The sequence below is a fragment of the Lolium perenne genome, chromosome 2, assembly GCF_019359855.2.
Source record: "Lolium perenne isolate Kyuss_39 chromosome 2, Kyuss_2.0, whole genome shotgun sequence".
Classification (NCBI taxonomy): domain Eukaryota; kingdom Viridiplantae; phylum Streptophyta; class Magnoliopsida; order Poales; family Poaceae; genus Lolium; species Lolium perenne.
This window is the reverse complement of record NC_067245.2, coordinates 44539002-44557128: the sequence shown is the minus strand read 5'-3', so window position 1 is coordinate 44557128 and position 18127 is coordinate 44539002. Positions and strand designations below refer to the sequence as shown.

General features: G+C 42.0%; 2 protein-coding genes across 3 annotated transcripts; both read left to right on the top strand.

The window, feature by feature from the left end:
• Positions 1–48: 48 nt before the first annotated feature.
• On the top strand, positions 49–1054 carry LOC127331977 (Bowman-Birk type proteinase inhibitor B5). Its single transcript, XM_051358220.2, has 2 exons — positions 49–225; positions 641–1054. The coding sequence occupies exons 1-2, from the start codon at positions 150–152 to the stop codon at positions 832–834; spliced, it is 270 nt and encodes an 89-aa protein (XP_051214180.1). The 5' UTR covers positions 49–149; the 3' UTR covers positions 835–1054.
• Positions 1055–3137: 2083 nt separating this feature from the next.
• On the top strand, positions 3138–15758 carry LOC127331973 (uncharacterized). Of its 2 annotated transcripts, none has more exons than XM_051358215.2 (24): positions 3138–3503; positions 5107–5149; positions 5229–5320; positions 5408–5463; positions 5582–5657; positions 6148–6214; positions 6537–6603; positions 6895–6961; positions 7406–7489; positions 7585–7626; positions 10182–10337; positions 11080–11157; positions 11518–11586; positions 11671–11736; positions 11814–11942; positions 12278–12334; positions 12828–12917; positions 13180–13245; positions 13707–13775; positions 13861–13965; positions 14761–14886; positions 14968–15026; positions 15114–15150; positions 15320–15758. In XM_051358215.2, the coding sequence occupies exons 1-24, from the start codon at positions 3222–3224 to the stop codon at positions 15464–15466; spliced, it is 2130 nt and encodes a 709-aa protein (XP_051214175.1). In that variant the 5' UTR covers positions 3138–3221; the 3' UTR covers positions 15467–15758. The 2 variants fall into 2 exon arrangements, with proteins under 2 accessions (XP_051214175.1, XP_051214176.1); XM_051358216.2 differs by having other exon boundaries at positions 3487–3503; positions 5239–5320.
• The last annotated feature ends 2369 nt before the right edge of the window (positions 15759–18127 follow it).

Genomic DNA, 18127 nt, shown 5'->3' with positions numbered 1-18127 from the left:
GATTTGCCAATGAAGTTGCCTAATCGACCCCTATATATAGAGCTGCTTTGCCCCTTTGCCCATCAACAAACTACTACAACATAAAGCATTCCCCAGCTAGACAGGACAACACAGAGAGCTTTGCTCACTCGAAAAGCTTCGAAGCAACGATGAAGAACACCAAGCTCGTGGCCATCCTCGTTCTCCAGGCCGTCCTGGTCATGGGGATCCTCTCACACGTGAACGGTAACGACGCCTTATTCATCATATCTGTTCCTTAACCAAGTTCCTCGACTGTCTTTTCGTGATGCTAGTGAGAGTTCTCTTAGGCCTTGTTTACTTCTAGAGTATTTATGGGGATGAGAGGGGATTATTTCGTATCCCGGAAAATCCCCACTAGTCCGTTTACTTCTCCGGTTTTGAACGACATAATCCCGAGATATCCCCTCCCATCCCCTCCCATCCCCACATTTTTTGCCTAAATCAAAAACTCTCCATCATACTAGTGTATTTTTGGGGAGGGGTATTTGAGGGGATTGGGTGAACACCAAATCCCCTCCCATCCCCATACCCTTTGGGAAGAAAAATACGAGAGAAGTAAACAAGGCCTTAAGCTTGAGAGCGACGAACTGATCTGATGATGCCATTGTCATGCGTGCAGCCGACTATTTCCCGCCGTGCTGCGACAACTGCAGGTCCTTCTCCGGCGTCGACGTCTGCGACGACCCCCACCCCCAGTGCCCCACCGGCTGCTCGGCGTGCCGCGTCGTGACGACTAACCCCCAGACGTGGCGGTGCGCCGACATGAAGAACACCGTCGACGGCACCTGCGGGGGACCCTGCAAGAAGTACTGATCGGTCCAAGCTCTGGACGACGACATGAAGATACTTATACTCCGCCAAAAATAAAGCTCAGATGAGATGAGCAGAATCATCGTATTGTGCGTGCCGACAATATGTCGTCGTCGGCGTTTATTGCTTGCCTATTCTCTCTCTCGAGAAATGTTGTTATCGCTTGCCTATCAGCTGTGTGTTGTGTCCTCTCCTCCGTCAATAAAACAAACCTGTTGTGATTTGTGTATCGTCTCTGCTTAATAAGATGAATAAACACTACCTATATTGTTATTTGTGTATCTCTGCTTAGTAAGACGAAAATCGGTCCACTTAACAATGGATGTGCGTTATCCAGCCGCGTGCTTGATGAGCACCCACAAAAAAAACCAACAAGCAGTTGATGTGCAATTTTTTTTGCGAAATGTGCATTAATTGTTTACTCTATGTCTCTGATATGGCATCCATTGTTTGCATATTGGCAGGTTTATTGAGATACCAGATCACTGGAACTAACAAGTGGTCTAGATAGGAAAGAGCGGAGTTTTTGGCCCAGAGTTCATCTGAACCTGCATGAGCAGAAAATTCAAACACAAATTGCAAAATGTTTCAAAAAAGATCAAAACTTTTTTGGCAACAAAATGTTCAAGTGTTTTGTGTACGTTGCAGATTTCATAAAGGAATGGTGTTTCTGTTTTTTTTGGCAACACACATGTTTGAAAATTTCATACAAAACTAAAGTTTTTTTTGGCAACAAACATTCTCGTATTTTTGTTGTTGCTCTAAACTACCATTTTTAAAACCTTTGTTAGAGCACCAATTTTGTTTCTCAGAAATTTCTGCAGAGCACCATAGATATCGTTTCACCTTGAAAAATTGCACGTGAACATGTTTATTGCTCCAAAATATATATAAAAAATAAAACTTTTGCCCATTTCTTGGAATTCACCTGGGTGCTGGGGAGCTCGAGAGCCGAGTTGGAATTTCAACATCATGGGGAACAAGCTAGTTGCTAATTCTCTTTTCCCTCTGATAGATGGGAATGCTAGTTGCCGACTTTGTGTTTTTTTTTTTCAAAATGGGAAGCGAAGCCGAGATATGCATCAATCGATACACACAACTGTTTATTTCAAAATTTCAGATTCGTAAAGTTTACATCATATGGATTACATAGGGTGTACATAAATATTAGATATCTAAATAAAGAAAAATAAAGCATTTAAGCATCATGCAGATTAAATGTTAGAGACGGTCGAAAATTTATATTACGGTACATGGCATAAAAATACAAATTAGTCTGCAATACTTGCAATCTGAGCCATGAAAATTCTTTACCCAGTTTCATAATTCCCCATTCAATGGTCATGGTCAAAGAATTTACTCTTGTGGATCAGTGTTATCTAATTTTCAGAACATCCATCCAATGGTCATGGTCAAAGAACTTGACTCTTGTGGATCAATGTTACCTAATTTTCTAAACACCCATCCAATTGTTGTGAACAACCATTTAACTACCTCTCAATCCCTACCATTCATTTAAGTACACCATCAAGCGGCTAGAGTGACACTACTTTTAGTCAAGAGAGAGCCAAGAATCAAACTCACTCTTCCTAGTGCACCATTTGTGATGCTTAGCACTTTAGATTTCTAGATATGGCATACTTCATTATCTCCTACACGATAATCTATAGGCTACCATAGTATGAGCATCATAAATACTATTATATATGCCAAAATGTTGAATCTAGATGGTTGTACACTAAGTCTATCCCAGAGAGTAAAACTCCACACGAACAATATTCTTGCACACATGTTGAGGACCAACACAATCACTTCTGCTAATGCCCGCACCATGCCGTCCTGATTTGGCAAAGAATCATGATCATGCTCGCATACAACTCTCTTAGATATCTGGTCAATGGTCATCGGCATTGCGCACTCGTTAGAAAGTTCAACATTCGGACTATCATATATAACTTGCACAAAACGTGTAGATCATCGGGCATGCTGATCAATCGACACGTGCTAGCATCTCCAAAGTTGTCATTGATTTAACCCTCTGGGTTCACATTCAAAACATGTACTAGTTTTGTACTACCCGTTTTAAATAAGTGTCATAGCTTTGTATAGATACATATGTATCTACATGTTTTTTATGTGTAGATACATCTATATCTAAGAAGATGCAACACTTATTCTAAAACGGAGGGAATAATACATTGTGTCTTTACACGAGGATTTTCGTGAGTACCGTTTTTTTGAAGACAAAAACGAACACGAGGAAGCCAGTAACCACACTGTACAAAAGGGCTACTACCAGAGCACCGCCGTTGAGCACCCCCTTTCTCCGTTCCCCTCTGTCCTTCTCAAACAAGATTCCCAAGATTCCCACCCAAAACGCCCGCGTAAAAATGGCGAGCCGAGGCGGCGCCGGCGCCGGCGCCGGTGCCGGCGGCTGGGACAGCCTCGACGACGACGACTGGGGCCTAACCGCGGAGCAGTTCGACAAGCTCGAGCAGGACGCCTACCGCGTGCTCGCCGAGCGCAAGGCCTCCTCCTCCGCCGCCTCCACCGCCCCTATTGCCTCCCCGCTCCCACACCGCGCCCCAGTCTCGCCGGCGGCCACGGCCTCTTCGCCCCTCAGGAACGACCACCCCGCCTCCCGGATCTCCCTGGAGTCTCGATTTGGCAAGGTTAGGGTTTCCTCCGCTCTTTCTCTGTTCCGGTTTTTCTGTGGGGGTTTATTGTTGGTCGTGAGCTCGGGTTTGGGTCTGCCGACTCAGCAAATTGGAAATATCTGTTGCTCTGACGGCCAAATGCGTTCGGAATTCCGGGCCGTTTCGTGAATGCTGTATTGTTCACCGTGGTAAACCCCCTTGTTTCTTTTACCTAGCTCTATGTGTGGCGATTTATTTTCAAGAACCGGCGTGGTTTTGCCCAAGATTTGTGGCATTTCCGATATGGTACGAAATGTGGTGGGAGTTTCGCCTAATGCTTCTGTACAGGAGTAAATTTATCGCATTTCTCATGTTTTTCGGGTTAAATTTTCATCATTCTTTGTACTCGCCTTCAAAGATAGGGGAAACTAGCATTCATAATCAAGGTAGTAAACCCCTTCCTTCCTTCTACCTAGCTCTCTATAGTGATTTCTTTTCAAGAAGCTGAGGTGGTCTTGCCCAAGATTCGTGGCATTGCTGACATGGTCTGAGATGTGATAGTGGCTGCTCTAAATTTGTCAACTCCGTCGCACTCTTGAAGTTCTTATACGCCCGCCGTTTCATGATAGGGGGCTGAGTTTTCTGGCTGAAGAATGATGACTCGTGAATTCGGACAATGACTCCTACGCTGGCCATTTCGTGAATGTCATAATTTGTACAATGGTTTCTTCGAGCTCAAATCTTTTTGCCTTGCTCCATTTGAAAAATGGAATGACTTTTAGCTTAAAGCATTTGTCAACTTTCTCATGCTTTTCAGGTCATTTCCCCCCTCATTGTTTGTAGTTTAAGTTGCGATATACCAGACTTTCTGTAGGAAGACTGATGAATTTGGACCTAGATACGCTCACCGTTTTGTGCCTAGCATAGTTTCAGCAATTCAGGAGCTGAGCCTGGCGTCATAGAATTTTTAAGCCTGAAATGTTTTAAGTTAGTCTGTTCCGTTTGTTGATAAAGAACTGTCTAGCCTAACTATGGTTCCAACTTGGGAATTCGGTTATTGCCTCCAAACTGTAAGGCCCCCAACTTTCCTGAGTCCCAACTTCTCGTAGCTGCACTTGGTAGGTCCCGTTCAGTTGGACTGCCTGAATCATGCCCGTATGGTTGAAGGGAGCTGGGTTTTGGTCATAACGATGGAATTATTTGTGTTTGAACCGTTGTTAAGGGCAACACTTGGAGCTCTTCTCGCTCTCTTTATTTCCAGTTCCTTTTCACTCCATTTTGTTCTCAAAAGAATTTAGATTTGAAAATAAGCTGATGTTTTCTGACCTGAGGAAACAAGGATGCAGACATAGATTCAAAACATGAGATAGATCCGAATGCCAGTTTAACTATATTGTTTTGAACTCTACACAACACTTGCAATGTCTTTTCGTACAATGCTGGTGAATGTGGCATGCTACATACAAGTTTTTTGGGGTAGTTTATCAATGGCTCCGTTTGATGAATGAATTGTTTTGATTTTCCCAGCCTGTGGACCAGCCTTATTATAGAGATTTGTCTATTTCGTTTTATATTACAAGCATCCAGCTTGGAGATAAATGAAATTATTTAACTATTCCTCACCATTCCCTAATGTCAGGTAGAACCACTTTCACCTTCCCGCCTTAGTCAATCAACCGCAGGTATACAACATTCTTTGCACTTCCTGTTTTTTCTAACATGACTATCCCTATCTCATTTTTTTTCCAATTGCCATTGAAGTGAATAATAGTCAGGGAAGTTCGTCTAAGATATCTGTGCATCTTTTCCTACATTCCAGTGGTATGATTGCAGCGAAGTTCCCTTATAACCAGGTGCATTTCCTCCCATACTAAATCTTTAATCAGTTGCCACTGAATTATATTGTGACCATATATTTACCTACGTTTGTTCTCTCTCAGAAACTTGTGGATGCATTTCGCAAGATCCCAAGAGCTAGCTGGAGTGGGAAAGAAAGGTTCGTTAATTCTGTTGGCAGCATTGCGAGATATTTTTATAGCACAGCCAAGCTTGATGCCTTCTGTGAAACTAACAACTTACCTGATTCTCTTGTACTTAATTTTTCAAATCTTTAGGGTATGGATGTTCCCTCCCACATCTTTGTCAACAGCAGAGGAAGTTCTTCGTGAAGTACCTGGATTAGCTGTTGAGGTACTTCTGTACATGTGAACTTTGAAGAAATGTTGTTTCTTGTAATAGTCCCCCATGTCGTTTTGATGATTTTTTTATTGCCTTCTTGCATAATGGGTTTAACAGCACGATTCCTACTTTTCTACCGCATCACTCTTACAACAGTTACCTTTCTGGTTTAAAACTATGAACTATAAGAATTATTTCTGAAGATTGTTAAAGAAAAATTGTTATGACTTATCAAGTCAAGATTTGTAGGTATTCATGTCCAGTATTTTTGTTGTTAGTAGGAAGTAAGTAAAGCTTGCATTTTCAGTTTTTGGAAACAAAGGAACTCAACTGACAGAAGTACCAAGGAAATAAGCCTTTGTGTGCCATTGACCATATGGTTGAAGGCTTGAAGCAAGACCTACCTGCAGTTGTCTGTCCTGTGAAGAACAGCCTTTTAAGATCCAACTGTGCGGACATCTTGAATTATCCATTCTAACCATACCATGTACTTTCCTAGCAGGTTCAAAGACTGGATCCACTAGTTCAACGGGCTTTTGCTGCCGCTTTAGCTGCCAAAGATCTTCGAGGTATCTATTTTTTCAGAAACAATGCTGAAACGCCACACACATTATTTTTTTCATTCACTTGTTTCTGAGATGCCGTTTGGAAGGGACACAATTTTTCATCCACTTTATTCTAGGCGTTGTTGTACGATCAATATCTAGCCTTCTTTAGTATCTGCTCATTCACTTGGATTCATGATAAATATGGAAAAGTGAAATATTTCTTTAACGGTACTATCGCAAATGAAAATAAGTGCAAACCTAGCCATTGGTGCATTGGTGTTAGGCTTTCGGTTGCACTTCTCTAGTGTTTCTCCAGATGCTAACCTCTGTTTTTTTGGTGAAGGTTTGTATGATAGGATTCCAACTGATGTTGAGTCAAAGCTTATGCCATTTCAACGTGAAGGAGTCAGGTATTATTGTGATCCAACATTCATTGAATATATTTTTTACTTATGGGCAGAACAGTAGGAAATATCTTGTGTTGTATTGGGCCATGTAATGCTGAAGCCTGTTAAACGGAGCATGCATAGTACCAAATACCCCTGGACTAGGAGCCTATGCATAATGCATATACTTCTGGGCACTGAAGCTGAACAAGTCTAATGTAGCCATAGTAACGTCATGGTCTGTATATATTTGCACTTAGAATGTGTTACTTATTTACCATCTTTAAGATTTCTAGTCCGTCTTTCTTATTGTAGGTTTGCTTTACAGCATGGGGGCAGAGTGCTGATAGCAGATGAAATGGGTCTTGGGAAGACATTACAGGTACGTACATTATCTCTGGATCATGATCATTCATCACTTTGTCATGCATTTTAGTCTTTCTACATTAGACTGAACTTGAAGTTGATTCATCATGCGACATTTGGGGCTCTCTTCTATCAGGACATGGTACTAGTGGTTACGTTATGTGCATGAGACTGGTTACGTTGATCAGTACCAATTCTCACTCCAGGTGGACTAGCCAATAGTCCCTACTAAGAGCAGCTTGAGAGAATATCAATTAATAAAAGCTTGAGTACTTTACCTTTAGAACTCACTGTTTAACACTCATCAATATTTAATCTGGAACAACAGTTACGCTGTGTCATTAGTTTATCTTACTGTCTCGTGAGACATCAATAAAAATGAGAGATTTTTAGTTTAATAATAACTATTGTGTAGTGACGCTTTCAGGCATTCTTTTGGCACATAATTTTCTTGATGCAGGCAATCGCTGTTGCTTCTTGCCTTCATGAAGCCGGGCCAGTTCTTGTAATATCCCCATCTTCCTTGCGATTGCATTGGGCTACCGTGAGCAGTTCCTACTTCTTAGAACTTCTAATTTCAACCATAGTTTCTTTTGTGCATAAGTGTGATCTGAACTTGGTACTTTGCGATTCTAACAGATGATTCAGCATTGGCTTAACATCCCTACAGAAGATATCTTGGTACATCCTCTTTGTTTTCTTAATGTAAAAAGCGAGTATGCATGCTGTTTTACTTTGGATTATTTGTCTTGTTTAGTGTGAACTGCTCAGAGTATCATATATCTACATGAATTACTTGTACCCCCTTCCAAATATAAGGCAAAGAGTCAAACTTGTTACGTTTGTAGAAAAAAATTCAAACATATTCAATACCAAATAAATACACTAAAACATATTCCATGATGCATCTACTGATATTGATTTGGTATTGTAGATGTTGATTTTTTTTATTTATAAACTTGGTCAAACTTAAGTAAGTTTTTTCGAGAAAACGCAAAGGAACTTTGCGTTTCATTTCATTGAAAAGATAGGAGTTTGTTTACATCCTCCTAAGAGTTTAACTTAAGACAAAGCTAATATGCCTTATATTTTGGGCAGGAAGAGTATTATATTGTTTTCACTAGTTTTCTGTAGTTGTTACAAATATCCCGTCCCAGATCTAATAATTGTGAGCTGTATTTCTGTCAAATTCTTAAGCAAATCTGTTCCTTAATTTCTACCGGATGTGATATTAAGCTGCACAGCTTGCATGTTAGCCTCCCATTATATTGATTTGATTTATGTTGTCAGATACATAAGCTTGCAATTTGTTGTTTTGTTTTGCTATGCTGGACAGTTTAGGCCCTCCTGTTTTCCCTTATCATCTTCAACCATAATCACAATCAGTAATCAGCCACCCTTCATTTGTATGAAATTCTTGGGATTCTTACACCCCAAACATGTTTTCTTGCATATTTCCTAACTGAACAGAACTTTTTTGTCTTATCCATTTCCTTGACCATAGAAACTCTTTATACTTCACTTTGCTAGAAATATAATGTACTTTTGTAGTAGTTCTATGACATTCAGAGAATATCTGTAGGCTGTAGAATCAGATATAGAAATTTGGAAAAGATCTCTTTCAAAGTATTAATTATAAGGATCGAGGATGATTTTTTTAATAGGAATGTCGTAGGGGAGGCCCTACAGCGACTTTATTTTGAAAGAATAATGTCCGCCGAGACTTGACCTGGGCAGCTGGGTTGTACATCCACTCCCCTAACCAAGTGAGCTAGGCTCACTTGTTATCCAGGATGATAGTACCTTCGATGTGTAGTCTAATATTTTACAATCTCTGCAAATTCTGGTAGAACATATGGTGGTACAATAAGAAGCACTGATACTGGGATATGAACACGGGGACATGGGATACAAATATTTGCCAGAAACAGCCTTATGGGAATTTTATTGAAAAATACAGCATGTAATCAGCACAGTAGTATATTTTTAAGATGTGAGATCAAAGTAGTGCCCATTTGTTGCCTCCCAACCGCCTTTTCATCGATGCTTGATCCTAAATTAAGTCTATCCAGTGGGCCCACTCAGAGGCATCACTCTCTGCTTCTATGTCTCTCTATTCAGTGGCAAGCCACGCACCTTCTAAAGATTAGCGGCAAGCTACACATAAAAGATTAAACACATACTAGATTAAAAAAGTCAGAGCTCCTAGCTACTATTGTGGATTATTAGCCAGCCAAGCAAACAAAGAAAAAGGAGAACAAAACACGAAGAAAAACAGAGAAGGGAAGAGAGAGCCAGAGGTACATGCTGCCTGGGTTTAAGGACGAAGGTGTCTGCCAGCATGGAGGGAGAAGGTGGAGGGGATCTTGTCGGCGACGGCATGTGGAAGGAATCCTGGAGGCAGCAGCGCGTGGAGGAAGATGGTGATGGTGGCGACCAGTAAGTACAGGTGGCAGAAGCAGTGACCGGTGAGTATGGATGGCAGTGGCATGGTTGCTGGAGCCTGGACTATAGCATTGTGTCCCCGTGGAGAGACTGTAGTGCCTGGGTCTACTGCTCCCATGTCTAGGGTTAGTATCGAGCTTGGGCCTTGCTGGTCTGCCTGCTTGCCTCGCCTTGTGTCCCCTACGTATCCTTCCCATATCACACACTTATCAGCATTTGTTTTTTTTTTTCAAAGCAGAAAAAATGGGATACTTGGGGAAACATGTACTGTATGAGTGCTCATAGGTGGTACACATTAAGTTTCACAGACCAACCAGTTCATCTGAAACACTCAAACTAATGGTTTAAGGTGGGCAATGCACTTGTACTTCAATACTCCCCCCTCACGTGTTGCTCCCTCGGGCCTAAACATGGACCAAATCGTGGGTTACAATATTTTTTATTTAAACTGCACTAGCTGGATCTTGAACTTATCAAGTTTCATGCACTAGTTAACACAACCAAAAGTCCGAACTGATGGAAAGGGCTAGGCAATATACATACACTATGACACCCCCTCTCACGTGGACATGGGGAAGTCAACACGTGAATAGAAAAGAACAATCTCACGTATGACATAAGAGGCCTATATGTGGACACAGAGGGGCAACAACAGTTTTCAATAAATTTTGAAAGCCAGGAGTTGTACCCAAGACCTCACTGCTCGGATACCATGTCAAATATATCTATTATGTATTTCATCTTATCCATGTGTAATACTGCGAGTGATGAATATGATAATGTATTTTCAGGTGGTATTACCACAAACTGGAGGATCAAACAAGGCAGGATTCAGATTGGTGTACTCGAACACCAAAGGCGATTTTTGCTTGGATGGGGCGTTCAACGTGATATCTTATGATGTAGTTCCCAAGATACAAAGCACACTCCTGGACTTGGATTTCAAGGTATAGATTCATTTAATCCCTTACTTCATTTACAATCATGGGCTGTGTGTGATTTAAAGTTTGACATAGTGTGTTCCTCCTCCCTACCCCAACTTGCATGGAAAAAAGACTTTGATGTTGCTGTAATGTGTTCCTCCTATGCTTCAAACGTGTTTGCACTAGTAGAGGGACATGGGATGTGCATGTAGGTTGAAGATTGCTTTCATGGAGCTTTGCTGACTATAGTTTTTGTCAACTTGATTTTACCACTGGATAGGACTATCGGGTTTTCGGCATCTGCAAATTTAGCATCTTAATAACACTGTGTCATCTTGGCAGGATCAGTAGATGTATGTAATTAATTGGATCAGAACTACTTTGGGGTTGATGTTTTACTTTGTGGAGTGAGGCAAATGAGTTCCACATAAACCTTAGAAGGAAGGGATCAGCTCTGTTTTGTTGTCCATGTGTTTAGTTTGGTTATTTCTTCCATGGGCAACTAAAGAAACTGGGTTTCATTTTAGTCAAATAAAAAGACTGACCTGTTTCATTTTACCTCCATGATTTGATAAATTCGGACATAATTGAATACCCTTTACATTGTATTGTAAGTTTTATCATTTATTTGTTGGTGTTGATCTTTATCTCATTTTGCATGTGCTGAAGAAACTAGTGATAACCGTGTGTTCTATCTACAGTGAAATGAATTGAGAATGTTGTTAGTCACACTTCATTTTATTCACTTCAAATGGTTTTCATTCAGATAGTTATAGCCGACGAATCACATTTCATGAAGAATTCACAAGCAAAGAGAACTATTGCTTCACTTCCTGTTCTGCAGGTTCGATGTTTCTTACTAGAAAAAGTGTTCTCTATTTTTGGATTATAAATTTGTTCTGCACATGTTTATTACGGGTTAATTTGGTTCAGTAGATTTTGATGTTGTGCATCACTTTATCCCAATCAATTATAGTTTGGTATACTTATTTCTTTAACATAATTTTTGTTCTGGTGGAAAAAATCTCCAAAGAATGTTTTATAATTAATCTAACTAGTTCCTTGGGATGCATTATGTTTTCTTAAGCTTGATTCCATCAATAAACTTAGTAAAGGAACAGTCCCTTGCCTGATTTCAGGGTCAAGTAATATTTTCAATCTAATTGACATGGAAGTATTAACAAAATTGACATTATAATTACAGAAAGCTGAATATGTTATTTTACTAAGTGGGACTCCTGCTTTATCTCGCCCTATTGAGTTGTATACTCAGGTACGTATCCTCAAGATTTAGTTTGGACATACTTAAAATCAGAAGTTAGTTGTAGAGAAAAAACTAACTTTCGTACACATGCAGCTCCAGGCATTGTATCCTAATGTGTACAAGAATGTTAATGAATATGGCAGTAGATATTGCCAAGGTGTAAGTACTAGCCTAACTAACTTGCTGCCTGACTTTATGCCACCAGTTATGATTGATTTACTGTGATTCTTCCTCAGGGTTTCTTTGGGGTGTATCAAGGTGCTAGCAATCACGAGGAGCTACATAACTTGATGAAAGCCACTGTCATGATCCGCAGGTTGAAGAAAGACGTTCTTTCAGAGTTGCCTGTTAAACGTAGACAACAGGTTGAATTGTTTGTCCTGACATCTAAATAGTTTCATGTATAGAATCTGGACTCTCCTAACAGTTCCACAAATCTTTTGACCACTAGGCACTAGCATGACCTTTTGGCTGAGTCCTTGTCCGATTCTTTCTGGGCCTTGTGTCGACTATTGTTTTGTCGCTCAAAATCGAAGTTTTCTTTACTTATGTATCTTATACATAATCCGAGAAAACTCTATGAGTTAGATCTGATGGCCTTTTGTTTATTTCCTGTCTGACCAATCTTTTAACTTCCTATCATGCTATTATGATTCTTAAGGTTCTGCACCTAATGTTTGTATCTTCTGAATCTGTCCAGGTCTTTATGGATTTGAGTGAGAAAGAGATAAAACCGATCCGTGCCCTTTTCCGTGAGGTACACTATTTTTTTTGGTTGTGTTTCTGTCTTTTCTTCTGCAAACTATACCTCATAGTGGATGAGAACTTTGGAATCAGTTCTTGGTAGCTCAATGTTTGATTGTTCATAATTGGTTAATGAAGACCTTTTAACATGGCGTGCTGAGATGGCTTAACCTCCCTAATTCCTTGATCATCCAGTGAGCTATTTTATTCATATACACCACAAATTCTCAAAGCTAGCACTGTATTACTATATTAGTTCTTCTCAAGGTTAGTTAACAAAGTAATTATGGGTGTACTCTTCTTTCCGTTTTGTACCATATAGGCGACTTTTTTTGCGGGGTACCTATAGGTGAGTTTGAAATGGTTAACTTTCTTTTTGTTAATACAGAAAAGGACAATATGTATTCATTTGTCCTTTGTTTGATTGCCAATTTGTGAGAGCAGTTCTACAATGAAGGTTATACCCTTGTGCACTAGAGGTTGTGATGTGGTTTGTCTTTTTGTAGTTGGAGACTGTGAAGATCAATATGAAGTCTTGTGATTCCCAGGAGACGATGGAGTCTCTCAAATTTTCTCAAAAAAATATTATCAACAAGGTAATCTTAATATGTATGACAGTGCGCCTTCATGCTTGGAGCATATTTCCTTTCCTTCTCATCTTATGTCATTATATCCAATGCTCCTTATACATTCTTGACATAAGGAATTGCTGATAAACTATGGAGTTACATGTTTTAATAGAACAAATAAATTGGCACGATTCCTGTTATATTATCTACCACCACAAGCTTGTGTTTGCACTCTCTGAAAATTATTTTATTGTTAATGGCAGTACACATATGTCATGTCTAACTGCAGATCTACAATGACTCAGCTGCGGCCAAAATTCCAGCAGTGCTAGATTACCTGGGCACTATAATTGAGGTAATTGCATGAGCTGTTTATAAATTTTCCTCTTATTCTACTACTATGGATCAGACACGAGAACTGTCAGGAACTGGCTAGTTGCTGCCAGTTTCAGGATTGCCAGTTGAGGATTATAGCTTGCCTAGCTGAAGTTGACACCTCCACTGATTTCAACCAATTTATACTGAACCATCAACCATGCGTGATCCAAATAACTCTGGTTGTGTTTCATGTTCATTGATGGGATCACATTGTTACATGCTTGCATCTGTATGAAAGTATCCATATGTTGCCTTCTCGATTGATTTTTGAAACCTCTCTGTTTCATTTTTCTTCGAGAACCCAGTCAGGAATGGGCCTTCTGTTAACTGGATTTGAATGTCCTCTGTATTCTGCATTTTGAATAATGCTCCATTGGTCTATTATTATTTCGTGCAATTAACATCCTATCATTGTTAACTATTGGCTATATTTTTCAGGCAGATTGCAAATTCTTAATATTTGCACATCATCAACCCATGATTGATGCTATTCACCAACACCTCTTGGTAAGCGCCTAAGAGCGTGTTTTGATTTGACTTATTTATGATGATACCATGGGCTTCTATATACCTAAGCACTACCATGTTTCAGAAAAAGAAAGTCAATTGTATAAGAATCGATGGTCAAACACCTGTAGCTGCAAGGCAAACTTTAGTTACGGATTTCCAGAACAAGGATGACATCAAGGCAGCAGTGGTATGTGTTCATTCCTATAATTTTTTGCTTTTTGTGTTTTTTTATTATTCTAGTCGGCATGTTGTCCATATCCCACTTAGCGGACATCATCATGCAGCCAAAATTTCATCGATGATTTTTTTTGTATAGAAAACAGTACGTACATTGCATATAATCTGACTGAAATTAACATGTGTGCACATGATACATTTATGTTTTTGAACCCATTAGTAATTGGTATATTTGAAAACTGTGCACTTGCCCACAAACATAATCAAAGATTGGTAGCTTGACTGAAACTGCTGCCCAGTTTTAATTTTTTGAGAAGAGTGACTTTGTACCATGATACAACTTGGAAAGGCCACTCTAGAAAGCAATCGGCGCATTTCCAACAATTTGGATGTTAAGTTAATGTAACAGTATCTGCCTTTTTTTTTCATGTACCAACAATACATCACCCGAGTACTCCATAGTGTATCTTAAGTTATCTAATAGGAGGTGGGAGAATAGATAAATCTGCTCTCTTTCACCTTGGAGCTTGTGCATGTCTTCTTGGTTTATGTACAGACAAGCTTGCTGTCTCTCCTCCTTATTCCCTGCCACATCATCATAAATCATACATGGCAAGTTTTACCACCGACTGTATCATACTATTGGAGATGCCCTCACAAAGGCTTAATGTTATCACATTGAGAATACTTGGTGTCACCACATTAGGCAATGTTCCAACCATACAGAGACCATGTTACCAAATTTTGTGAAGAGTAAGTTACGTTATTTACTTGGTCCAACCTCATGATAACCTAACACTTGTAGTTATCCATCAAAGCTGGAGGCGTCGGGTTAACTTTGACAGCAGCAAGCACAGTAATCTTTGCGGAGTTATCATGGACTCCAGGTGACATTATTCAAGCAGAAGATCGTGCCCACCGGATTGGTCAGGTGAGCATTGTGTTCCTTGTTCTAGCTTACTGTGTGGCTTTGCTGCAGTTGTTACTTTTTGCTTATTTCTCCAGTTTCCAGGTTTCCTCGGTGAACATATATTACCTTCTCGCAAATGAAACGGTAGATGATATTATATGGTACATGCCCTGGACTTTGTTTTCCCTACATAAATGTTGTATTTCAGCTCATGCACTGAATTGTGATTTTCACCTGTTGCTTCGTAGGGATGTTGTTCAAGGCAAACTTGAGAATTTGGGGCAGGTACGCTTCTTTTAGCAGCAAATAGTCTCTACACCTTATTTACACATATTCCCTAGTCAAGCCAATTCAAAACTGTGTTGTGCCATATAATCTCCATTGAAGTTTCTGCATACTCAACGTTTGATTTTCCATGAATGGATCTGATTAGGCGATTTTTTGTTGTTACCAGATGCTGGATGGGGAGGAGAAAACTCTGGCAGTTTCCCAGAGTGAGACCAGACCAAGCCCCTCGAAGCAGAAGACACTTGACTCCTACCTCAAGCGATGCAGCACTTCCATAGAAACCCAGCCTAGCCCGAAGAGTCGCAGATTTTGATGATGTGTCGCTGTCTGTGTGTTCGACGGCGTGATTCTATTTGTTTCTTTGCTGGAGTGGTCCTGCTGTGTACTGCTGCTGTAAACGAATGTGATAGGGTCAGCGTGTATGGTAGCACTGGCCAGGATTGGGCCGCAGTGTATTTTGTTGCAGAGTACTGTCATGTTATAACTTGTAATATTCGTGAATATGGGAACGTTAGACTTCTTCTGTGGGTAGTAGTAGATGGCAATGAGAATGTTTGTATCTATGTAACTGGAGATCAGGTATGTGTGGTGGCATATTTGTCTCACTGCCGAGTTTGCCTTGCTAAATTTGGTGCCAACATTGGGGTCCGCAGGCCTGCTGTGGCCGATGGACATACGGGGACTAAGGGCATCTCCAGCGGACCGACGCATTTCGGACGTCCGAAATGTCCGTTTGCGTCGGCCTGCGGACGCGTTGTGGACCAGGGCGACAGTTCGCGTCGGGGTAGCTCTAGCGGTGCGACGCATATTTTATCCCGGGACAGCGTCAAGGTTGCTAATGGCGTTTTACGTCCCGTCGAGGACTGCCGCCGGCGATTAACTGTTCCCGCGCGGCGACGATCGTTCCCGCGCGCGCCCAATACATTGGCAAGTTTCGCCGGCGGTTCGCGCGTGCGGGAAACGCCCTGCGCGCCAACGCCGTTTCCCGCCCCCGCTGTGGCTATATATGGTGGACACCGGCGGGGGCGACGGGCACACCTCAAGCTACCATCCATCCATGGCCGACCACATGAATTGGGAGCACGTTGTTCACATGTGCCGCCAGCTCCACCCGGAGGAGGAGGAAGACGAGGTAGCCGCCGCCGGCGTTGAGGCGCAGCAGCTGGACCTGGAGGTGGTGGCGGCGGAGGTCGCGGAGGCGGCAGAGCGCGTGGAAGGGCGCCTCGCGGCGACCAGGGCGGAGATCGCCAACGCCATGGCCGAGCTCGCCGACGCCGTGGCCGAGCTGCGGAGCGCGGCGGCCATCGCGGCCCCTCCGGCCGATGCCGTCATCCACGACATCGCGGACGACGACGTCCCCGTGCCCATGCGCTTCGAGTGCGCCGGTGACCACCGGTTCTCGCTCGCGTCCTTCGAGTCCCCTGGGCCGGGACGCCCAGCCGTCGAGCTTGGGTCAGCGGAGGAGGAAGCCAACAGCTATGCAATGGCCATGGTCGGGGGTAAATGTGCTCCGACCTAGACTCGCTCCGGCGTAGGGGCCCTTCTCCCCGCGGGTCGAGCAGAGAACCGGGAGCTCGAGGTCGCCATCGCCGCCAGGGACGAAGCCGTGGCGGCGGCGGCTAGGCGTGGCCCGCTCGTCGCCGACGTGGCGGCGATCCGGTGCGGCGGTCCGAGCAGAGGAGGACGCGGCGGCGGTCCAGTGAGGAGGAGGAGGCGGCGGCGGCGGTCCAGCGGGCAATGGAGGAGGAGGCCCGGCGGCGGCGGCGGTCCAGCGGCGGCAGAGGAGGAGGAGGCCCGGGCGACGGCGGGGGCGGTGGCTACCAAGTTGGCCGTTGCGACGGTGACGGCCCTGTGGGACAGCTCCCTGGCCGAGGCCCTCGAACGCCGCAGGCGGCAGGACGAGATGTCCGTTCGCCGGCGTGCACGGCGCGCGGAGTGCAAGAAGCGCTCCCGCTTCGACGACGGCGCCTGTAATATCCCAGGTTTAGAGGCTATAAAATGAGAGAACACCAAAGTGTGCATTGCATTCATGCATAGAAAATCCGGGGGATTTTCGCGCTTTCAAATAAAACTTACCACAGTAACTGAAGTTTCACTTGACTTGCTGGAACTGAAGTAGATCATCAAGTCAAGCGCTATAAACTTCACTGTGATCTTTGTTAAAACCTTGTTTTGGGTAGAGATGATTTGATCTATGGATTAGATCAAATGGAATTATTTTTACAACAGCACATTCTTTAAGAATCAAACCCTAACTTATTAACACTTGAAAGTAGCAACTACCTTTGTGTGTAATTTAATTCACTTATAAATAAGTTAAACCACAGGGTCTAAAGTGCATAAAAGCCACACATTCTTATTTAAATCATAACTTATTAAGTATATGAAATATCATAAAACTAAATCCATTTACATTACAAATTATAGTTCAAACTATTTGAATAAAACTAACTATGGGTATTTTGAAACTCATATGATCATGCCTTGGTGAAATCAAACACCAACTATCCAAATTTGAGGAATAACCTTCAACCTTGATCTTTTGATCAATATTATAATATAAATCCAATCCAATATGATATAGTGACTCATCCACAATAATAAAACCATCCACAAGATATTTAGTAACAAATTCCACTTGGCTATCCAAAAATAAATCATATGAGAGGATAATGATCTTGCCACATAGGATGAAAATATCTACATGACTTGCTTTCCAAGTTATGCCACTTCATGCTCAAAGGATTGCTATGGATAAGGGCATGACAACCAAGCACCTTACTCATCTAACCAACACAAGAGTCACCACCTATGTGTCATGATACTAGAGCTTGCCCAAGCCTATAAATAGAGCCACACCCTTCATCCATTTGCTCATCAAGTACCATGATACATGGGAACAAACACATAGAGCCACTCCATGTGAATTAGCTAGGATCAAGATGAAGAAGCTAGGAGGTGGAGGCATACCACA